General features: G+C 36.1%; 1 protein-coding gene across 8 annotated transcripts in view; it reads right to left on the reverse strand.

The window, feature by feature from the left end:
• The window catches only part of plekhg4b (pleckstrin homology domain containing, family G (with RhoGef domain) member 4B), a 73099-nt gene that overhangs the window by 43011 nt on the left and 9291 nt on the right, over nucleotides 1-20797 (reverse strand). For 2 of the 8 annotated variants that reach the window (XM_077221651.1, XM_077221652.1), the window contains exons 2-3: nucleotides 16824-16887; nucleotides 12786-12849 (exon numbers count right to left, since the gene is read on the reverse strand). Coding sequence is in view for 2 of the 8 variants with exons in the window: in XM_077221648.1 (XP_077077763.1) it covers nucleotides 5733-5783 (51 nt within the window). In the remaining 6 variants the exon portion in view is untranslated. Of the gene's footprint in view, nucleotides 1-5732; nucleotides 6013-12785; nucleotides 12850-16823; nucleotides 16892-20797 lie in introns of those variants that run through there. The other 6 variants (XM_077221655.1, XM_077221650.1, XM_077221654.1 and 3 more) reach the window with 4 other exon arrangements.

Here is a 20797-nt window from a genome sequence, read left to right on the forward strand (position 1 = left end):
GAAAAGCGCTATATAAATATATTTGACTTGACTTGACTTGACTTGACTTGACACCCACACACACACACACACACACACACACACACACACACACACACACACACACACACACACACACACACACACACACATATATATATTAAATTTAAAATATAAATAAAAATGTACATGATATATATATATATATATATAGAGAGAGAGAGAGAGAGAGAGAGAGAGAGAAAGAGAGAATACATTTTGTAAAATAACTACAAATAAAACAAAACTGACGAAAAACTATATAGAAAACTACATAGAGAAAACCGAGAACTAGAAAAAAATGACAAAAAGAAAATGACTTAAACTTTAACTGAAAAATAAAGTAAAATGAAAAATATTAAAACCTAATTCAAATTAATAAAAACTATAATAGTATCTGACCAATACTAAAATAACACTGATTTGAGTGCAAGACTACAAAAAAACTGGATCAGACATCCTCATGACAGGGGAAAAGCCCAGGAAAAATCCCCGGCAAAGTAACCAAAAGCTCTCACTTTAACTTTCCCTGTTTGTTCTGCTCTGCTGGCCCTGTATTAGACAATGACAATGTGCCGTCCACATGCCGTGCCTCCTCCACAGGGCAACCATTGTTTCATCCCTCCTGCAGAAAGTCTCTAGGAAACTAAATCACTCGCCCACATTAGTGGCACTGTGGCTCGCAGAGCTCCAGAAATAATCGCAGCGCTCAAACTGCAGGGGAGAGTACAACCGCATTTTGGAGGAAAAGCTAACAATGAGAGGAAAGGCAACATGATTTCTAACATCGTTCAACGGTATTTTTTTAGGTTATTGTGGCAGGCTACAAAAGTAAGATTATGGATCGGTCCAGTGGGACCAGTAACTCGGACTGACAGGAGCCTCTAAAGCCTCGTGACCCAAGACAGACAAAATAAACTAAACCAAAGGGCCCTTTTATCATTTTAAGTAATAATAATAATAATGATGTAAGGCTAGCTGTGCATTAAACAATTTTACCCCCGTGAAGTGCATTAAAATCGTTTTTGGATTATCATTATCACAGCGCAATATATGACAGGAAGGGCCAGTAATGACCTTCCAGCCAATCAGAATCGAGTATTCAGACAGACCATGGTATAAATATATACACACACACAGACTACCAACTACCGGTTACACTGACTGAGCGACTGACTATGAGACATGATACATTTAGGTTGTATTGTACAGTTGTACTGTATCTTTCAACATTTCTTTTAATGTTCATTCACGTTTTTTTGGTGCTGTAACTAGTAGTAAAGCAGAAGAGATGATCACATCACGCACCTTTGAATTTCATAATATAATTACCGAATTTAAAAGCTGGTCAAAAGAAACAAAGCACAAATTATTGTGATTACTGGATGACAGGCGCACTACAAATAAAGTTTTGTTCACGCATCAATTGAAAACATCACAGACTAAACTATCGCATCACAAAACTTCACAGACTAACTTTTTATTTTGACTTCCTGTGAAGCGTTCAAAAATGAATGAATGGGGTTTGATCTCCCAAAGTGTCACTAGTGAAGGTTTGAAGATCTGTAGAACAACATGTTTTAACCCGAAAATAAGTTTGCGTTGGAATAAACCACAAGCTGTATTCAGGACGGCCTGCATATCTGTATGAGTGCGCCCCCACCCAAAACGGCACTTTTAAAGTCTGGGAAGACTAAACATACGGCTCGAACACAGCACTGGACGGAGAGCTGGAGATAAGTGAGGCTTTGAAGATGAAAGATAAATAAGACTGGGCAGAGGGAGAGCTTCTGACGCATTTCCATAACCTTGAAAAAGTTATTTCACCTGGCTGAAGCCAGTAAAAGAGCTTTTAATAGCAGCCAAAGCACAAGTGTGGGCTTGGAGGAAGCGTGGATGTGTGTGTGGTATCTGTGCCTGAATGCGCACGCTTTGATGGTGTTTATGGCAGACGGTGGAGGTGCTGGACGAGACCTGGCCGGACCCGTAATTATATCGCGGATATTATATGGATTCCAGGTGTCACACTGTTGCTCTGTTCTCTATTAAAACGGACTGACATCCGCTACAGAAGGTACAGCCACAGAACCTGCACACTAAGATTCACATTTAGCCTCGGTTTAGTCAAACATCTCCATTATGGAGGTTTAGGGATTTGATCACAATCTGCTTCAACGTCATTTGAGATGTGGACATGTAATAATCATGCAGCTTGATGTGCTCGCTTTTTTATTAAGCAAACAGGCTTACAAACTGGGGAAAAAAAAGATTTATTATTTTCTCAAGGGGATTTAACCATCCAAAACACCATAGCAACCACCTAGCAATTCCCTAGAAACCATCCAGAACACCATAGCAACCACCCAGAAGATAACAACCACTCGGAACATGTTAGCCTCATATTAACAAGAACCATTCACATTTTCTTTGTAAAATGGAAGTATATTAAGTTGCTGTGCAATGTCATTATATACTAATTGTTTGAAAATACAAGGATTTACTATACAAAGGAGTTCCCACAACTTTTAATCAATGAATGTCCAGGACGTGTAAAACAAATTATTTTTATTATTAATTATTATAATAATTATTAATTAATTTATATAAAAATATTTTATTACATAATATAAACAGCAATAAAGTTATATTGTTTATAATTTTTATTTAATATTACTGTATTATTTCTAGTATATATATATATATATATATATATATATATATATATATATATATATATATATACAGTATAAACGTATCAGCCAAAATTTCATATCATGTGTGCAAAAAAAAATCTATATTATTTCATTAATTAGGCTATAAAACATAATATGTACACATATACACACATTCATGATTCACTACAGAAATAGACATGACTTTTTAAGATTTCATTAATTTCTATGACATTTACAGGCCTGGAAACCACAATTTGAAGGTTTTCCAAAGACCGTGGGAACCCTGAACAGAACACTAAAGATGTTGTTTTTACAAATCATTGACATCACTGATGCCACTGATGCTCTAATAGACTTGAGGTCCACTTAACCACCTTTTACTGCAATGCAAACATACAGTAACTAAGCAGGAGCTGCGATTTGCCAAACGAAGCATCTCTAAACAGTAGCCCTTCCAGAGAGCGCTAAACAAACCATGTGTGAACTCCTGACAGTCTGACGGGAAGGGCATCTGTGTCCTTTACTGGGTCAGGAAGACAAAGGCCCCGCGCACCAGCTCTCCAGTGGAGCATGAAGACACCGCGGGACTGAAACAGGAGAGGGACACGGCACAGACACACACCTCCTGTATGCAGGTGTCGAAGCAGGTTTAATGCATCTATAGAGCCGTCTGTGACAAATGCATGATTATGGAGAGGGAAAATACAACAGGTCAACAGCAGGGTTGAGTTACGTGATGCTGAACTGGGGTTAGTACAGCTTTTGCGCTGGTAACCCCGCATTGTGGTGCCAAACGTGTGAATCGCTGCGGTACAGTTTGAATGGTACAACTACTGTAGATGCTCAGCAAACGACAACCATTCACAGGCCTCATAATCAAATGCTTTTGGCAGTCATGGAAACACTGCGTGCTGTATCAGTAGTTTCAGCGTTTGAGGGGGAAACTGGCGAATTCAATTAAAACATAACGATGGAGAAAATGTTTCGTTCTTACGTTTGGTTCCACTTTATTTCGATAGTACACTTTAGACATTCTACTAACTATAAGCAGACTAACTTTGCAACTACATCACTCTCATTAGAGTATTAGTAGACTGTAGTAGACTGTCAGGTTATGGTTAGTTTTTTTATATATTCAAATTTATTTATTAGGATTTGTTAGGAGTTGTTAGGGTTCGGTTAGTAGAATGGTTGACTTTTAGTTGCCAAGTTACTTATAGTCAGTCGAATATCTGCTGAGGAGCATCAAAATAAAGTGTAAGCAAATATTAAGCATATAGTGTACTAATACTCTAATTACACATGTATTTGCAAAGTTACTTATAGTTAGTAGAATGTCTAAAGTCTAAAGACTATCGAAATAAACCACCGTACAGTCCATTCAGAATAAACTTCATAATACAGTTGGCAATATATAATATGAGGATGCACAATTCTAGAACCTTTATGTAAACAGGACGCGTGTTGCGTTTGTCCAAACAATGACAAACGAGAGCAAAAATATGCAAATAAGGACGTTAACCCACGGTTTAGGAGTGTACAGCTTATGAATACCCAGGATTAGTTGTTAACCCCAGGAAAATTATGAGCAATGTGAAAAGTGAAGCAAGATAACCCAGGATAACTATTTAAAGTGTGAGAAATATAATGAAATATGACATATGCAGTCTTTCTGAATAATATTCAATATAATTATTATAATAAAAACATTTATTATTATATCATTATTATACTATAATATTTATTTATATATATATATATATATATATATATATATATATACACACACACACACACACACACACACACATACATACTGTATGATGTTTTAATATATTATTTTTTATATATATTTTTTGTAATTTTATTATTATTTACTTAATTCTAATTAATATTACTATTCACATCTTTATAACCCAGGCAATGTGTGTTTATAAATACTCTCTTATAGGAAACACATTTCATTGTTTCCAAGTTCAATGTGAATAAATTTCAAGGCGTATGTGTGTTAAGCTTACAATGAATAATGCCGAAATGCCATAATCGTGCCCTCCCTCGCTAAATCCATCAGTTTGAAAGAAGACGAGTCCTGTAAACGCCGCACCTGATGTGACTGGCAGCTGTCGAACAGGTTGACGTCTACAGATGGAATGTGCATTGACTCACGGGAGGACAAAAGCAACACGCAGCTGCTCTGAAACAGGTTCAGTAGTGAATCTATGAGCGATTACAGCATGATGACACAAACACACCGTAAACAACCATCTCTCAGAGCTCACACACACCGTAATCCTGACATGGCATATGATGGTTTCAGAGGTAATTACGAGAGGAGTTAAAAGTGCTCTAATTGAGGGATCAATTCAAGACGGCGCTCCCATGATGTGTGGATTACTGCACAAAACGGCCGAGTCCTAATAACACTCATTACCCAGCAGGTTGAGTCAAACTTCTGTTAACACTGTGCTTGCAAACTACTTCCATATATGTTCTTCCACAAATCATTGATATATATCCTTAATATTAGAACTGAATTAAGTCAACACTAAGCAAAAAAAGTAATTATGGTAATAATATATATCAATATATCAACATGACATTTCCTTGTTTATAAGTCACTTTCAATAAAAGCCTCTACTAAATAAATAAATGTGAATATAGATGTACCATGATACCGTCAGTGCTTTCTGAACTGAGCTGAATAACAACTTTACAGCAGAATTTGTCTCATATTTAATGAAGTTTGCATCATTATTTTCTTGTTTTTACTGTAAAGCTGTATAAAGCGCTATAGAAATAAAGGTGACTTGACTGAAGGGAACTAAACTGCCTGAACACTGGAAAACGAAATCAACGCCAGCTTCTCTAAGGAAAAACTGTTTTCCTGTTTGATAGGACTGTCACAATCCCAATGGAAAAGATGTGAATGCTTTCTTAATTTAAAGTTTAATAACAATAATTCATCTTTTTCGAAGCATAATGATACCTGTGATTTGGAGGGAGGGTGTCAAATGTAACACGCACCAGTGCAGCGCTTACCTTTATACTCAGGTAATTATCACAGCTCCGCGACTTCACTCTGGAGTGCATAGTGCTCAGTGTCCGCACTCAAGATACGAGAAAAAACATAAATATGCTAAATAAATAAATACGTTTAGTTGATTAATCCAGTGTAAGTCCATGCACTGAGCAGTGTGAGTCCTCTGCACCCATGACTACGTCAGCCGGCGTCTCTCGGCTCTAATGGGACGTTTGAGAGAGAGACAGACAGCGAGCTCGGCTACGGACCTCCTCCCAGCTGGATAATGCATACTGATGCAATTTCCTTTAGCACTGAGAAAACACACGATCTGAGCTGCTCACAAACCACAACAACACCCCCGTCCACAACTGCCCTGCAGGGGAACAAACCTTTACTACCCCCTACTTTAGACTGGCCAAAGCCTCCCCCTCTCCTCCTCTTTGTCCTGACAAAACAAATGGACTAGGGTTTCAGCTTATGCTGTCGCTTTTGTAAAAGAAGGAGGGGGAAAAAGAAAAAAGAAGACATCAGCATGCCATTGGTGGCTCAGATCAATCAACTACAATAGTGCTGCTCTAAATCTTGTCAGGGAAATGGCTAATCCCAAAAACTAAAGCTGACACAAACTCGAAAGGTTCAAAAGAAACAAGAAAACTGCTTTGAATTTCATGTAACACTTCACTTGAAGCCTTTATATGTACACATATATATATATATAATGCATTTTAAAAGTAGTTTTAATGCATTGCTTTGTAATGTATGATTTCATGGATAATTCAGTTGTAGTACGTATAAAGGTTACACCTTTAGAAAGCATAATGCATTAAATCACATGACAAACAACCAATTTCAGAGGTTACAACTAATCTGCACATAATTATTATAATGCATTTCAACTATTATGTATTAAAAGATACAATGCATTACAACGTGGACTATGAATACCTCTAGCCTATATATAAAGGCAAGTAAAGTGTTACCAATATTCAATCCCCAATTTTTCACACGATACAGGGAAAATGTTTTAAATGTTTCAAATGTTTTACATCTTGACTGATTCTCCTCGATATGCAATAAATGAAGAGCAAACAGACTCTTAATATTCACATAGAAAAGAAAAATCAAAACAAACCACTTATATCTTGATTGCTTCTCTTTGACAGTGAGATTAAATGGAGACTGTTAAGTCTTAACTGCTTCTCATGGGAATCTAAATATTAACACAGGAAATAAAATCAAAGCAAATATATTTTATTTTTCAGTTGTTTTTCCTTGACAGCACTGACATTAAATAGAGAGCAAATGGAGACTCTTTAAGTCTGAAATGTTTCTTGTAAGGAAAAAAGACCTCAGGAATCTCACAATGCCCCTTCCTCCAGAGTTAAGATCTCAATAATGTCTCAAACTGTGCTCAAAAGTTGAACATCTCAATGTGAACTAAAACATTTATCATCAAAGTCTCTCCTTTTGCTTGCATCTGTAAGGATTTTGAAAGTTGGTCATAAGTGAGAGCAACATTAGATCTCCTGAGCTTTAAAAGAGCAAATTCTGAGCTCTTTCGAGTTTTCTTCTGCATTTTTAGAAAAATAGTGGTGACACTTTACCGTAAGGTTTCAATTGTTAACATTAGTTAGTTACATTTAGTTAACATGAACTAAAAAATGAAAAACATGTCTAAAGCATTAATCTTAGTTAATGTCAATTTCAACATTTACTGATACATTTTAAGATCAAAAGTTGTATCTGTAGGCATTAGTTAATGTGAACTAACAAGGACATGAAACATTTTATTAAAGCTGCATTCTGTAACTTTTTTGGGTTAAAAATGATCCAAAATAAATGTTTGAGCAAGTACATAACCAGTGATCAAAACTTTCTGCTTGCCTTAGCTTGATTCAAAAAGTTAAGCTTGTAATAATGTTTTTAATTCCAGTGGTACTGGTGGATTTCCATGGGAAATTTGCGTCATTACGTCACATCTGTATACATAAAGAAGAGTCTATATTGCGTGTGAGGATGTTGGAGGTGGAGATGTATAGCATTTTCTCACAGCACTTGATATAATTAAACTCATCAATTTAATGGCGGATCCAGAACGGTCCAAACGACAATCACCAGTGACAAGACTGGAGATTCACCCGTTGTAAAATGCAAAAGACTTCGGACTTTGGAGTGGAAAAGAGACTAGAACCGGCCCAAGCGAAAACAAGAATAAATATCGGAAGTATTAAATGTAGTGACGCAATGCTGATGTTGTTAACATTAACAATTTGAGAACAAAGTATAATTTGCACGGGTGATATGATAAGCGATTGTTAGATTTTATCAGCACGATTTACTGCAATGCTTTTTTCCCCTTAGTTTGTCAGAGCAAAAGTGGATGTTACTTGTTCAGAGGACATTTTCCAGTGAAAACTCTCATGTTGGTCATACTTCCAAAAAGTAGAATCTGTGATTGTGAATGACAGGATCCACACCGGCGCGGCGACTGACCGCCGCACATTCTCCTCAAAACATTGGATTCATCCGTGCCGTGCCGTGCCGAGGCACAACCCACGTAAAGTTGATAATTCCGTGAATAACTGCAATTGCAGATTTCGAACAGAGATGGCGACAAAGAGGAAAAACTACGGACTGCAGCTTTAACTAACATTAACAAATGTTAATAAAAGCTGCAAAAATATGTTGCTCATTGTTAGTTTATGTTAGCTAATGCATTAACAAATGAGACCTTAAAAGTGTTATCGAAATATCTAAATCCCTAAACCAGAACTGACACAAAATCATATGTTGGTTATCTAAACCTTAGCGAGGGAGGGCACGATTATGGCATTTCGGCATTATTCATTGTAAGCTTAACACAAATACGTATTCACATTGAACTTGGAAACAATGAAATGCGTTTCCTATAAGAGAGTATTTGTAAACACACATTGCCTGGGTTATAAAGATGTGAATAGTAATATTAATTAGAATAGTTAAAGTAAATAATAATAAAATTATAATATATATATATATATATATATATATATAAATAAATATTATAGTATAATAAGGTACCCGAAAAATGTGAAAAAAAAAGAAAAAGGAAAGAGTTTTGCAGCGTGCGCCACACCTGTGCTCAGCGTGTGGAAAGCACGAACATGTCTGTACACTGCGACGGAATGTGTAACTCCAAACATGTCAGAGTCATCCATTACCACCCTAAACATCTGTCAGACCTGAAGCACACACTCACGTTCACCCAAGAGAATCACATGAAATGACTCAGTGCACAGAGGAGCGAGTGTATATGGGTAATCATGTTAGGATATATTTAGACACTTTACACACAGCACTACTCACTGTAATACATCTCAGAGATTTGCAAGGATTTAAGTCTATGTTTAGCTGATCTCACAATATGTTTTGTAAATATTTGCCACAGTTCATCATAATCTTGTCATCGGAATATAAACGACCAATTTAAGCAGTAATTCATCCTCAATTTTCATGCAGCTCTTTTCCATTCAACAACGGTTTGTAGTGACCACGTCTTACAATAAAATCACTATGAAAGTCAAAAACTTGATTCTGTTCCTCTCACAAACCTGTCGTATGACTTCAGAAGACTTGGAATATTGTGCATAAGTTTTATGGCCAACTGTTATAAACAACTTTGACATGTTATATGAACAAGACGCATTCACATTTATGCATTTGACGGTTTTATCGACTTGCGTTGCATTTAAAGTCTATATTTGATCAGTTAATGCATTTCCTTGGAATCGAACCCATGACCTAGCTCTACAGTTTGAACAAAAGGAACGCATGAAGACTCAATCTCAAAAAATCTAATTTTGTGTTCCATGTAAAAAAGCTTACAGATTTGAAGCAACAAAGGATTGAGTAGATAATGACAAACAGCAGCTCAAACATAAAGCATGGGACTAGTAACACCAAGCTCTTGGGTGTGATTCCCAGGGAAAGCAAATGTAGATTCTGAGTGCAATATAAATCGCTTTGGATAAAAGTGTCTGCCAAGTGCATAAAAGTAAGTGTAATAATAAAAGCACTGTTTCACCATATTGTAATCGCCCTACATAAATGTGTGCACAAAACGGAGGAAATGCCTCTGGTATCTGATTGAGGTATTTAAGGGTTTTAATAAACACTGAGCTATTATCTCTTCTGGCATCCAGTGTAATGATAATTCATCCTATTCTCCACTAGGGGGCTGTTCTTCACAATGCAGGTCAAGACTGAACTTGTTTAGCCTGATATACAGTTAAATTAGTAGCACAACTCCTGCAGAACATATCATCCTGAAGATCCACCAGAACAAACAGAATCAGAGAAATCACTCTTACAATGGAAACAGGAATCAGACTGAAGAGCTATATAAACACACACACACACATACACACACACACTTTTGTGCTCCAAAAAAAGTTGTAATGTCTTGATTATTCTCAGACCATTTCAGTTTAATTCCAGCTTTTCAAACGTGTATTACAGACCAACTTAACTTGGGTTAAGAGGTAAAGTATCTCTACACAGTAGCTGGTCTAATCTATCAAATCACTGCTTTGGTACACCAAGCTGTTCAATTCAAGACTGTGCACAATGTTTTTCTCTGTCACTCTCGGGTGGCTTAACAAGAACTCAACCAACAATAAAAATATGACCCATTACAAAGTTAAAGTCCTGCTAAATCAGTATATGTTATGTTCCCGCTCATTAACAGATGCTCACAGAAGCATAACGTACATCTGTCCATGTATACAGGTACAGTATGATGAGGAATAAAAACACACAGCAGAAGCAGAAGCATCTGCCATCAACATCAGTCACTTTGTTTCCTGTTTTTCAAAAGCGGCTGCTGAAAATATCTCAAAATATGTTCTTCGAACATAGAAACCCCATTTTGTGAGATGGTAAAAAACAGATAAGACCCTCCCCAGTGACAGCCACCATCTGATAACACCACCAACACAAATTAGTCCAATGACGGGGACAGCAGCCCTGCTCGCTTTCCCATAATCATAACTCAAGTGTGCGACGGATAACCTGTGTCCACCGCGACCCACAAGCTCTCGAGACAAACATCTGCCCTGATACTCTGAGTGGAATCATTGAGATTGTGACTATTACTTGCCAACTTTTATTCTAATCTGTCTTCTGAAGAGAATGAGAAACTTCATGGGAGGATCTAAAGAAACAGATCTTGGCTATATTTCACATTAAAATCTAAAGAAAGAATTGCAGCTTCAGTGTTATTACTACCATTTGTTTTTGAAAAAAAAGTCTCTTCTGCTCACCAAGTCTGCAATTATTTGATCAAAAATACAGTAAAAACAGCAATATTGTGAAATATTATTACAATTTAAATTAGCTGTTTTCTATGTGAATATATTTTATAATGTAATATATTCCTGCGATCAAAGCTGAATTTTCAGCATCATGTCTTCAGTGTCACATGATCCTTCAGAAAACATTCTAATATGCTGATTTGCTGATTTATCCTCTTTTGGATAAAACCATCTGCAAAATGCATAAATGTAAACGTAAATAAAAATCACTCGAACCCTAAAAGAATAGTGAATTCAACACACCACAACTATCAACATAACGGCACAGAGAAACAATATAATTGCAAATACTTTCAGAGCAATATTTTTTTTTTCGGTTGATGAATGCTAAAAACTTTGACAGCCAATCAGAATGCATCTGTCTTTAAATGCTTAGAATAAACAAAGCTGTCAGCAGTTTTTCGACGCATTGAGTTGGAGCATTGGCATTGGTATGAGCGTCTCTGATTGACAGATGTGGCGTGTGCTGACGTACGATGCGGGTCAGTTTGACATCAGTGTTTGCCGAGGAGGGGAATCCGGGACGGAACGGACACACACACACACACACACACACACACACACACTCACCCTGCTGTGGAATGTGACACCCTGATCTCACTGAGGGCCACCCGCGCTTTACTGCAACACTTCCTGTTGACCTCGTGGCAAAAACCCTGCAGATTCTCTAAAAGCTCTCTTCACTGCTGGTGTCAATCATCCGCTGACAAAATTATACGTCTAAATACAACACAGGCCATAGGAAAGAAACATCACACACGAGATGTCTTTAAGATGTTGATTATTTCTCTAGAGTTTCAGAGGAGTATTAACTAGTAATGCACTCATATACTGGTCAGTTTTAGATTTTCAACATTAGTCGTTATTTTAGTCGTTTAGGGTCAGTAAGGTTTTTTTTGGTTACTCTTTATTTTAAGATAACGTAGTTAATTTGTACTTATTCAAATAAGTACTGAGTAATATTAATTAACTAAATGTACTTACTATAGAGTTACAGTTAGGGTTTGCTGTAAGGTTGCATGCAATTATGCATAATTTACTGTTATTACTATAGTAAGTACATGTAGTAGCGAGTAACTACGTCACCTTAAAATAAAGTATAACCTTTTTTAAATAAGAAATTAATACTTTTATTCTGCAAGGAAGCGTTAAATTGATTGAAAGTGACAGTAAAGACATTTATAATGTTACAAAAGGTTTCTATTTCAATTAAATGTTGTCTTTTTCAACTTTGCATCACAGGAATAAATTACATTTATAGAAAACAGTTCTTGTAAATTGTTTTAATATTTCACAATATTACTGTATTTTTGATCAAATAAATGCAGCTTGGTGTGCAGAAGAGCCTTTAAAACATTAAATTAAAATGTCTTCTTTAAATTAAAATGAATTTGTAAATTGCAGTGTGTGCATACATAAACATATATACACACAATGCTATTTTTAAAAAAGTATGTTTCTCAGGGAGTAGCAGGCAATAAACAACATCTCAACATTAAGACACCAATGTTCAATAAATCATTAAATGTATTACTATTAATAAACTTAATACACAATTCATCAGCCAGGTAACTGGTGTATAACCAACGCGGTGCATTTCTATAGGAGCATTTCACAACATCTCTGAACAGGACTCATCCGATCAAACTAATCAAATAAGACAGATTTGATTCCTTCAGCTATGCTATTAATCTAAAATATCAAGCAGAATTTACTCACAAAGGTGAATCTCTACATCCAGCGGTCAGTGTGTGTATCCTCTCTAGATCCTGTAGATGTGAGTCTGCAGACGTCATGGAGAGAGAGAGAGACATTAGTTCTCTGAGCACCTCACACGGCCTGAGAAAACACACACACACACACACACACGGTCTGGGAATCAAGCTTTCTCTGCTGTGGGAGTGACCGGCACAGACAAAAGCCTGATATCAGACGGTCACAACTCGAACAAGGACGCCGATCCGGTGTGTATTGTGTATTTTGAGAAACAGACTCAGAAAAACATAATTATTGCGTAGAAACTGTTCTTCTGTAGCTGTTCTCGTCCATAACCCAAGAAGCTTAATGTAAGTGTCTCAGATGATTATCCTACAATTCCTCAGGAGAAATAACAACAGACACAAAAATGCATGAGAGTTTTGAGATGTTTTCTGAAACTGCAGATGAGACACGTGTGGGGCTGAGAAGCAGCCCTCCCTAATTAATCACATTTCTATCTATGAAACAATTGAGAATGTTTTTTTCCCTAGACAACGTTAAGAGAAATAAAAACAGAAACAAATGGACACCACTTCATGGCAATTTTGAGATATTTTCTGAATCTGTAGATGAGACATGTGAGATTACAGGTTTTTTCAAGAGAAACAATTGAGAAGCACAAGATGCAGTTTGTTGTATTTAATCATATTTTTCTACAATATAGATAATAAAGAAATTGCATTCTTCCTAACCAGGTCTGATCCGAATGTGCGTTGTGTATTTTGGGAAGCAGAACGTCAAGAATAAATGTACATTCAGAAAACACACACCGACCCGCAGTATGTCCTTCTATGGGAACTACTTGACCTCCCAGTCAAACAGTGTTTAGACCACATGGAGATAATGGGAGAGGCTCGAGGGTTTATATTTAACCACACTTTCAGTGTTTGGTGAGGACAGACTCAAACATTCATCAATCTCAGTCGCAAACAATCAGTCTCAACGATGCAGCTAATAGATGCTCATTAAAAACAGACACCCCGTCCCACAGCTGGACCGGGCCACGCGGCTGAAAACATTATATTGCCTTTTTTTTTTTTCAGTATTCCATACACACATGATCTGGATATTTAAATATCTGTTCCTTTCAATCAAAGAAATCATTTAAAACAGCCATTGTTGCTAAACCACAGACAGGGTTTAGATTAAGCCAGCTTTAATTAAGACATTTAAGTATCTTTTATAAATGTGCCTTAGAAAAACACATTACTGTTGAGCATCTTGAGACAACACAATGACCCTGACATTTTTAAGATATGCAAGTTGCTTTCATTTAAAACAGATCAAACATGCTTTTTAATCCGGGACTAGACATAAGCCTCGTCTGTGTAACCCGGGGTAAAAGTTAAAATGCATAGCAATATTACTTAATCTTAAAGTTTGAGTACTTGTTTGCAAGTAGACAGCGACAAACCATTTAAGAAAGTTAAAAAAGCCCTTAGTTATAATTGTATGGTATTATCACTAATGGGTTTCTTCACTTTAGTGGTTTGTTGCAACCGGCTGCAGATTTCTATATTCTTCTTAGTTTATTGTTGTTGTTTTTTTCAGAACAGTCTATTATTGTGATATCAACTATTTCATATAAACTCGCCCCTAAACCACATGACAAAAAAGAAAACTGTGATCACACCCATTTTTAATTTGAATAATAATTGTTGATGGCTGTTCAAAAGTAGTAACCAAAAAGACCTTAAAATGTGTTTAATCAGAGTTTGTTTTGTTTTTACCACGGTTTCTTTCGCTTCCAATGGTGCAGTTACAGTATTTACCAGCAGGGGTTAATGGCCGAGACTAACCAGCCAAACCTCAACACCCTGAGGGGTCAGTTCTTCGACAGAAAATTATGCAAACTGGCATACAAATGTCTGATTACACGAAACTACAATTTACACCATGGTTTGGAATAATCAAGATTTTTTAAAAGAAGGCTCTTCTGCTCACCAAAGTTGCATTGATTTGATTACTAATAAAGTAAAAACAGTAATATTGTGAAATATTGTTACAATTTTAAATAATTGTTTTCTATTTGAATTTATTTTAAAATGTAATGTATTCCTGTGATGTAAAGCTGAATTTTCAGCATCATTACTCCAGTCTTCAGTGTCACATGATCCTTCAGAAATCATTCTAATATGATGATTTGCTGCTCAAAAAAACGTTCTGATAATTATGAATGTTGAAAACAGTTGTGCTGCACAATATTTTTGTGGAAACCGTGATAAATTATGTTTCAGGATTCTTTGATGAATAGAAAGTTCAAAAGAACAGCATTTATTTAAAATAAAAATCTTTTGGAACATTTTAAGTCTTTGCTGTCACTTTTGCATTTTTAATTTTTTTTAATCTTACTTGGTAGTAAATATTTCCTTGTTAGCAAATCAGCATATTAGGATGATTTCAGAAGGATCATGTGACACTGAAGACTGGAGTAATGATGCTGAAAATTTAGCTTTGATCACAGGAATAAATTACATTTTAAAATATAGCACAATAGAAAACACATATTTTAAATTGTAATAATATTTCACAATATTGCAGTTTTTACTGTATATTTGATCAAATACATGCAGCATTGGTGAGCAGAAGAGACTTCTTTCAAAAGCTTTTGACCAGTAGTGTACATGGTGGCTCTCAGTTGCCACGGCACACAGTATTTTATCGCAGAGGAACTCAGGGATCATTCGCACCTGTCACCCAGCCGCCCCCTGCCGAGCGTGTGTGTTCAGACATACAGACCTGGGAACACAAAGCCCACTGTCTTCCCTATACCGTAAGCACAGGTGGCTGGAGAACCGAGGGTTCACGTTACACAAACACACACCCTTATGATATCAGCTGAGGTTTGACTTGGGAATGTGATCCAACACACACAGGCCAACTGGAGAAGGAAAACTACCTTGACCCAAACGCAGAGTTCAGACTTGAGGTTAAAGGTCAGTAAACACAGCTTGTAGTCACAAAATAACAGTGCCAAAATGAACATCTATGAAGAAAAGTGCAACTTTAATCTTACCCATAACATTGGGAGAAGCCTTAGTTTCTGAAAGCCATGCCTAGTCCTAGACTTTGAATATTAGCGAAGCAAAAAATAAAGCAGAAGAACATTTATGCTACTGATGTTTTTGTTAAACTAACTGCCAGTGAAAAGTTTGTGTTGAAACAAATGCATTTGAATTTTATGCAATTGTAGTAACACTTTACAATAAGGTTTCATTTGTTAACATGAGCTAATAATGAAATATATTTCTAAAGCACTAATCAATCTTAGTTAATGTTAATTTCAACATTTACTAACATATTATTAAAATCAAAAGTTAATATCTGTTAATATTATTTAATAAATATGAGCTGACATGAACTAAATATGACTAACTAACAATTAACTAACGTCAAAAAATGAATAAATAATGTAAGAAATGTATTGGTCATAGTTAGTTAATTCATTAACAAATGATAACTAATGGGACCTCATAAAGTGTTACTGTAATTTTTAAGAAAATCTGGCTAACATGAAAAATTGATATGTGGAAGCAATGGATCTTGTTCAGTATAATCTTCCCTTTTCCCCTTTGCGGACAAAATAAATATACATTAAAATGTTTTAAAGATGTAAATATAAAATAGAAAAAACACAGAAAATCCCAAGAAACTCAATGGATATTTCTGAAAAATAGACATTTAAACATTTAAAACATGCTTGGAAAAACTAGCTCAGAAGTCCACCAGGGTTATACTCTAGTTAACTAAAACTAACCATAACAAAAAATATATAAATATATATTTTGCTACTTGAAATAAAAATACATGTTAAAAAACTGAAATGAAATAAAAACAGAATTTTATTTAATGTTATTTCAGCTAGTCGCCAAAGCCACATTTCTTTCTCATTTTAGTTTAACTTGAAGTACTAAAATAACTAAAACTGAAATACAAATGAATAAAAGCTAGACATAAAATAAAAATGTCAAAAAAATCTTCACCGTTAGCAGCGCTCACCTTCTCGTGTCGTTGTCCTTTGGCTCACAGTCGTCTGATCCGAAGCGCTGGACTGTGCTGACAGCTGTCTAACCAGAACACACACACACACACACACACACACACGTTTCATCACTCACTCCGGCTGGCCTGAGGAAATCATCAAACCTCAAATAAGTCTTCAGTGGAGCGTGACACTCTCGGCTAATCTGTTTATTCCATCTTTCTTCCATCCATACTGTCTGGCAGTATTTTTCGCAGTATGACTGCAGGGGTTTGTGCCACAGTCTGGAAGTGAGCACACTTACTACTGAACATTATCTTGAGATAAACGATAAGGTCATCATAACGGTAAAGCAAGCATGCTGGATGTTAATCCTTCTCACATATTCAATAAGAGCGAATAAGTGCACACAATTTATTTTTGGTAAATCATTTCACAAATTTCGTTCATACTACCCATATTCATACCATATAGAACATACTTTATTAAGTTCAAATTCATATGTACTGCCTACTTTGGTTGCATACGATTTCGGACACATCGAATGACAAACATTTTGGATCATGTTGATAGTTCATTTGATAGTTAAACTACACCAGTTGGTTAAAATGATTTTAAAAAGTGGCTCAGAAAAGTAAAAATCTTTAGCATCAAGTGTTTGCAGACGCCACTTGGTTTGATATTTTGTATAGTAGCACTTTATTTTACAGTCCTGTTTCCCATGTATGTACTTATTACAGTAATTATAATAACTGGGTAATAACTAGGTACTAACCCTGAACCTACCCCTAAACCTAACCTTAACCCCTGTAGTTACCTTAAATTACCCAGTACTTTCTAGATAAGTAAGTACATGTAAGTACTCTAAAATAAAGTGCAATCTCTTCTATAATGTGACAAAACTCAGGCCTTTTTTAAACGTAGCTTATGTGTCAAAAACACATTTGGAGCCTCCGTATGTGTAAATATATGCACATTCATTCAAAAGTTTGGGGTCAGAAAGACTTTGTTAATGAAATGAATACTTTTATTCAGCAAGGATGCATTAAATTGATCAAACGTGACAGCAAAGACATTTAGGGCCAGATTTACCAACAGCTTGCTCCAGCGCAAACCCTCTTTTGCTGTTAAAAGCTACTGTCAGGACTGCATTAAAGACATGCAGTGAAACATTAGCACTGAAAGGCATGGACAAGGTTATTTTTGCGGCTGATCTTTTTGCATTTGCATTTGTAGGAGTTTCCCTTTCAGATGCAAAATGTATGGGAGGAGAGTATTTAAATGAATCATGCAAGGTGATTTACTAAGTTTTGCGCACGTCAATTTACTGGTATTTGCGCCATTATTTACCGCACAAAAAAAGCCCGTCTTAAACCAGACTCTAATTTGCGCTGCTCTTGGTAGATTGTGTTGGTCATTATGGAAATGATCCGGCTGTGTCTGTGTTCTTTAATGTGTGTGTCGTCAGTAGATCAAGCGCTGAACTTCACACTCCCATCGCTTTTATGGAATTGCGCTTTCATGCTAATTTGCCTCGTTTAGTAAATCTGGCCATTATAAAGTTACACAAGATTTCTATTTCAAATAAAAGCTGTTCTTTTGAACTTCCTATTTAATAAAAGAATCCTGAAACAAAATGCATCACGGTTTCCACATTAAGCAGCACAACAGTTTTCAAACATTGATTAGTGAGCAGAAGAGACTTAAAAAAATTCTACCAACCCCAAGCTTTTGAACAGTAGTCTGACCAGTGGAACACACACACACACACACACACACAAACAGCAGCTCGCCCTCACTGAGCACAGATGAGACCAGATGTCAGGCTCTTTTGTCACATGGATTACAGGAAACACTCAGCAAACACCTGCAGGTGTGTGCATTCCACACAAGGGCAAAACTAGACAAATCTCCTCCTTCATATCAATAAAAACCTGTCTGAGCTTTAGAGATCAGAGACCACCAGTCAGTAGCGTAATGGACTCATTCACCCAAAAACTGAGAACTGTGTCATTCTTTACTAACCCTCATGTCCTTTCAAAGCCGTTGAGCACAATCATGAATCTTCACTTCATAGTAACAAAAAGGGCAATTATATCAGATCTCATGACAACATGTGCGCTGTATATTTCAGGTCTGTGTGACAAAATGCATGTTAATATTTGCTATTCAATAAAAATCTTCCACTCTGTTGCAGCTCGCAAATCTCATCCTCTGTTCCGCATTCAAACAAAGACCAGAACCAGTTGCAATGACGTCAAACCTAAAGTTTGAATTCTACGAAGGATGAGTGAATAATGACATCATTTTCATTTTTGGATAAACTACTAATTTTAAACTTACGTATGGATAAGATGTATGGATTCATTGCACATAACATTTTTATGCATTTGGATTACAGAGTTTTAACAGAAACTATACTTAATGTGATGCATATTTGTCAGTCATACATGAAACAGTTAAGATGTTAAACTATTAACCTGTTTTAACCAGGTATATATTTATCTTCAATAAATAAAAAAAATTTCTATCTCATACATTTTAACTGAATATAGCTCGTTCCACATTTTAACCAGTTCACACTTTTTAACTGAATAAATTTGTTTTCAAAATAAATTAGAATGCTGATTTTTAAGCAATTTGAAGAATAATATTGCATTGAAAATATTTGAAAATACTTTGAGCGCAAAAAACAAACAAAAATAACGACTTTATTCAACTATTGATTTTCCTCTGTGTGGGCCTGAGGTGAGATCACGAGCGCCGCGATTGAGAAGACGACGCTCACGATCATTTGTGTGAAAGGCCATTCATTTTGCGGCATTAGTAAAGCACTTTTAATTTTCTAGTTGGTTTCTCACGATTCGGACATCCAAGAAATGCACACTTTAGAACCATTTTAAACACCACATCGAGACCCGTCTGCGTCGTCTTCTCAGTTCTCGCGCATGCGTCGTGGCGCTCGTGAACTCACTCGAGGCCCACACAGAAGAAAATGAAAAGTTGAATAAAGTCGTTATTTTTGTTTTTGCTTCCCGGACAAAAAGTATTCTCGTCGCTTGATAAACTTAAGATTGAGCCACTGTAGTTACTCGGACTATTTTAACGATGTCTTTAAGAACTTTTCGGGGAACAAGTTTCAATCCCTTAGAAGCCTATAGAGGAGTGATCCAGTTCTCAGATTTAATCAAAAATATCTTAATTTGTGTTCCGAAGATGAACGAAGGTCTTACGGGGTTGGAACAACATGAATGTGAGTAATTACTGACATAATTTTCATTTTTGGGTGAACTAACCCTTTAATGTGTTTATGTGTAATCTGTGTGATTTAAATGGATGGAAATTTTATATGCAGTTTAAATACATACATCTTAAATTTAGGCCTTAATATTTTTTGAGTGTAATACTCTCTTCACTGTGAGATCCTTTCCTTAGTGAACAGGGGTGAAATACAGAGGTAAGTCCAGGTTTATGATTTTGATAGGCTGTGATTAGGGAGAGAGGGAAGAGAGGCTGACGCAGCTGTCAAACACCTGGGTTGTTAGGCTTAGGGTTAGTCGAGTCTTTCATTTACTGAGGAAAGGACATAAATTATAGACCAATGCAAGAAGAATTTATGCAGGACAAACTTGCTAAAGGCTTTGAAACATTCACAGCAAGTGAGTCAGAGATGGATGAATGAACAGGTAGATTTCCAGACAGTAGAGCTTCAGTCCCACGTTCAAATGAGAAAGACTGTACATTTCTCAGATGGGCGTTTTCTTCAGGTCAAAGAAAATGTCAATGTGGTTTGGAGTAGTTTAGAGAAGCTGTGGATCATGTGACTCATCTGTTGACCTATATGCAAAGTTCAAGCAAAACAACAAAACCAAATTCTCTCTTATAAAGGACAAAAAATAAACTACAATTCAATATTGTCTGATGCAAAACTAATAGAGTGTTGTTTGTTCAGATCACATGCACTAGTAAAAATTATTTTTCAAAGCTGATC

Source organism: Siphateles boraxobius, unplaced genomic scaffold, assembly GCF_051911475.1.
Source record: "Siphateles boraxobius isolate OS27281-9 unplaced genomic scaffold, OSU_SipBor_1 84, whole genome shotgun sequence".
NCBI classification, from domain to species: domain Eukaryota; kingdom Metazoa; phylum Chordata; class Actinopteri; order Cypriniformes; family Leuciscidae; genus Siphateles; species Siphateles boraxobius.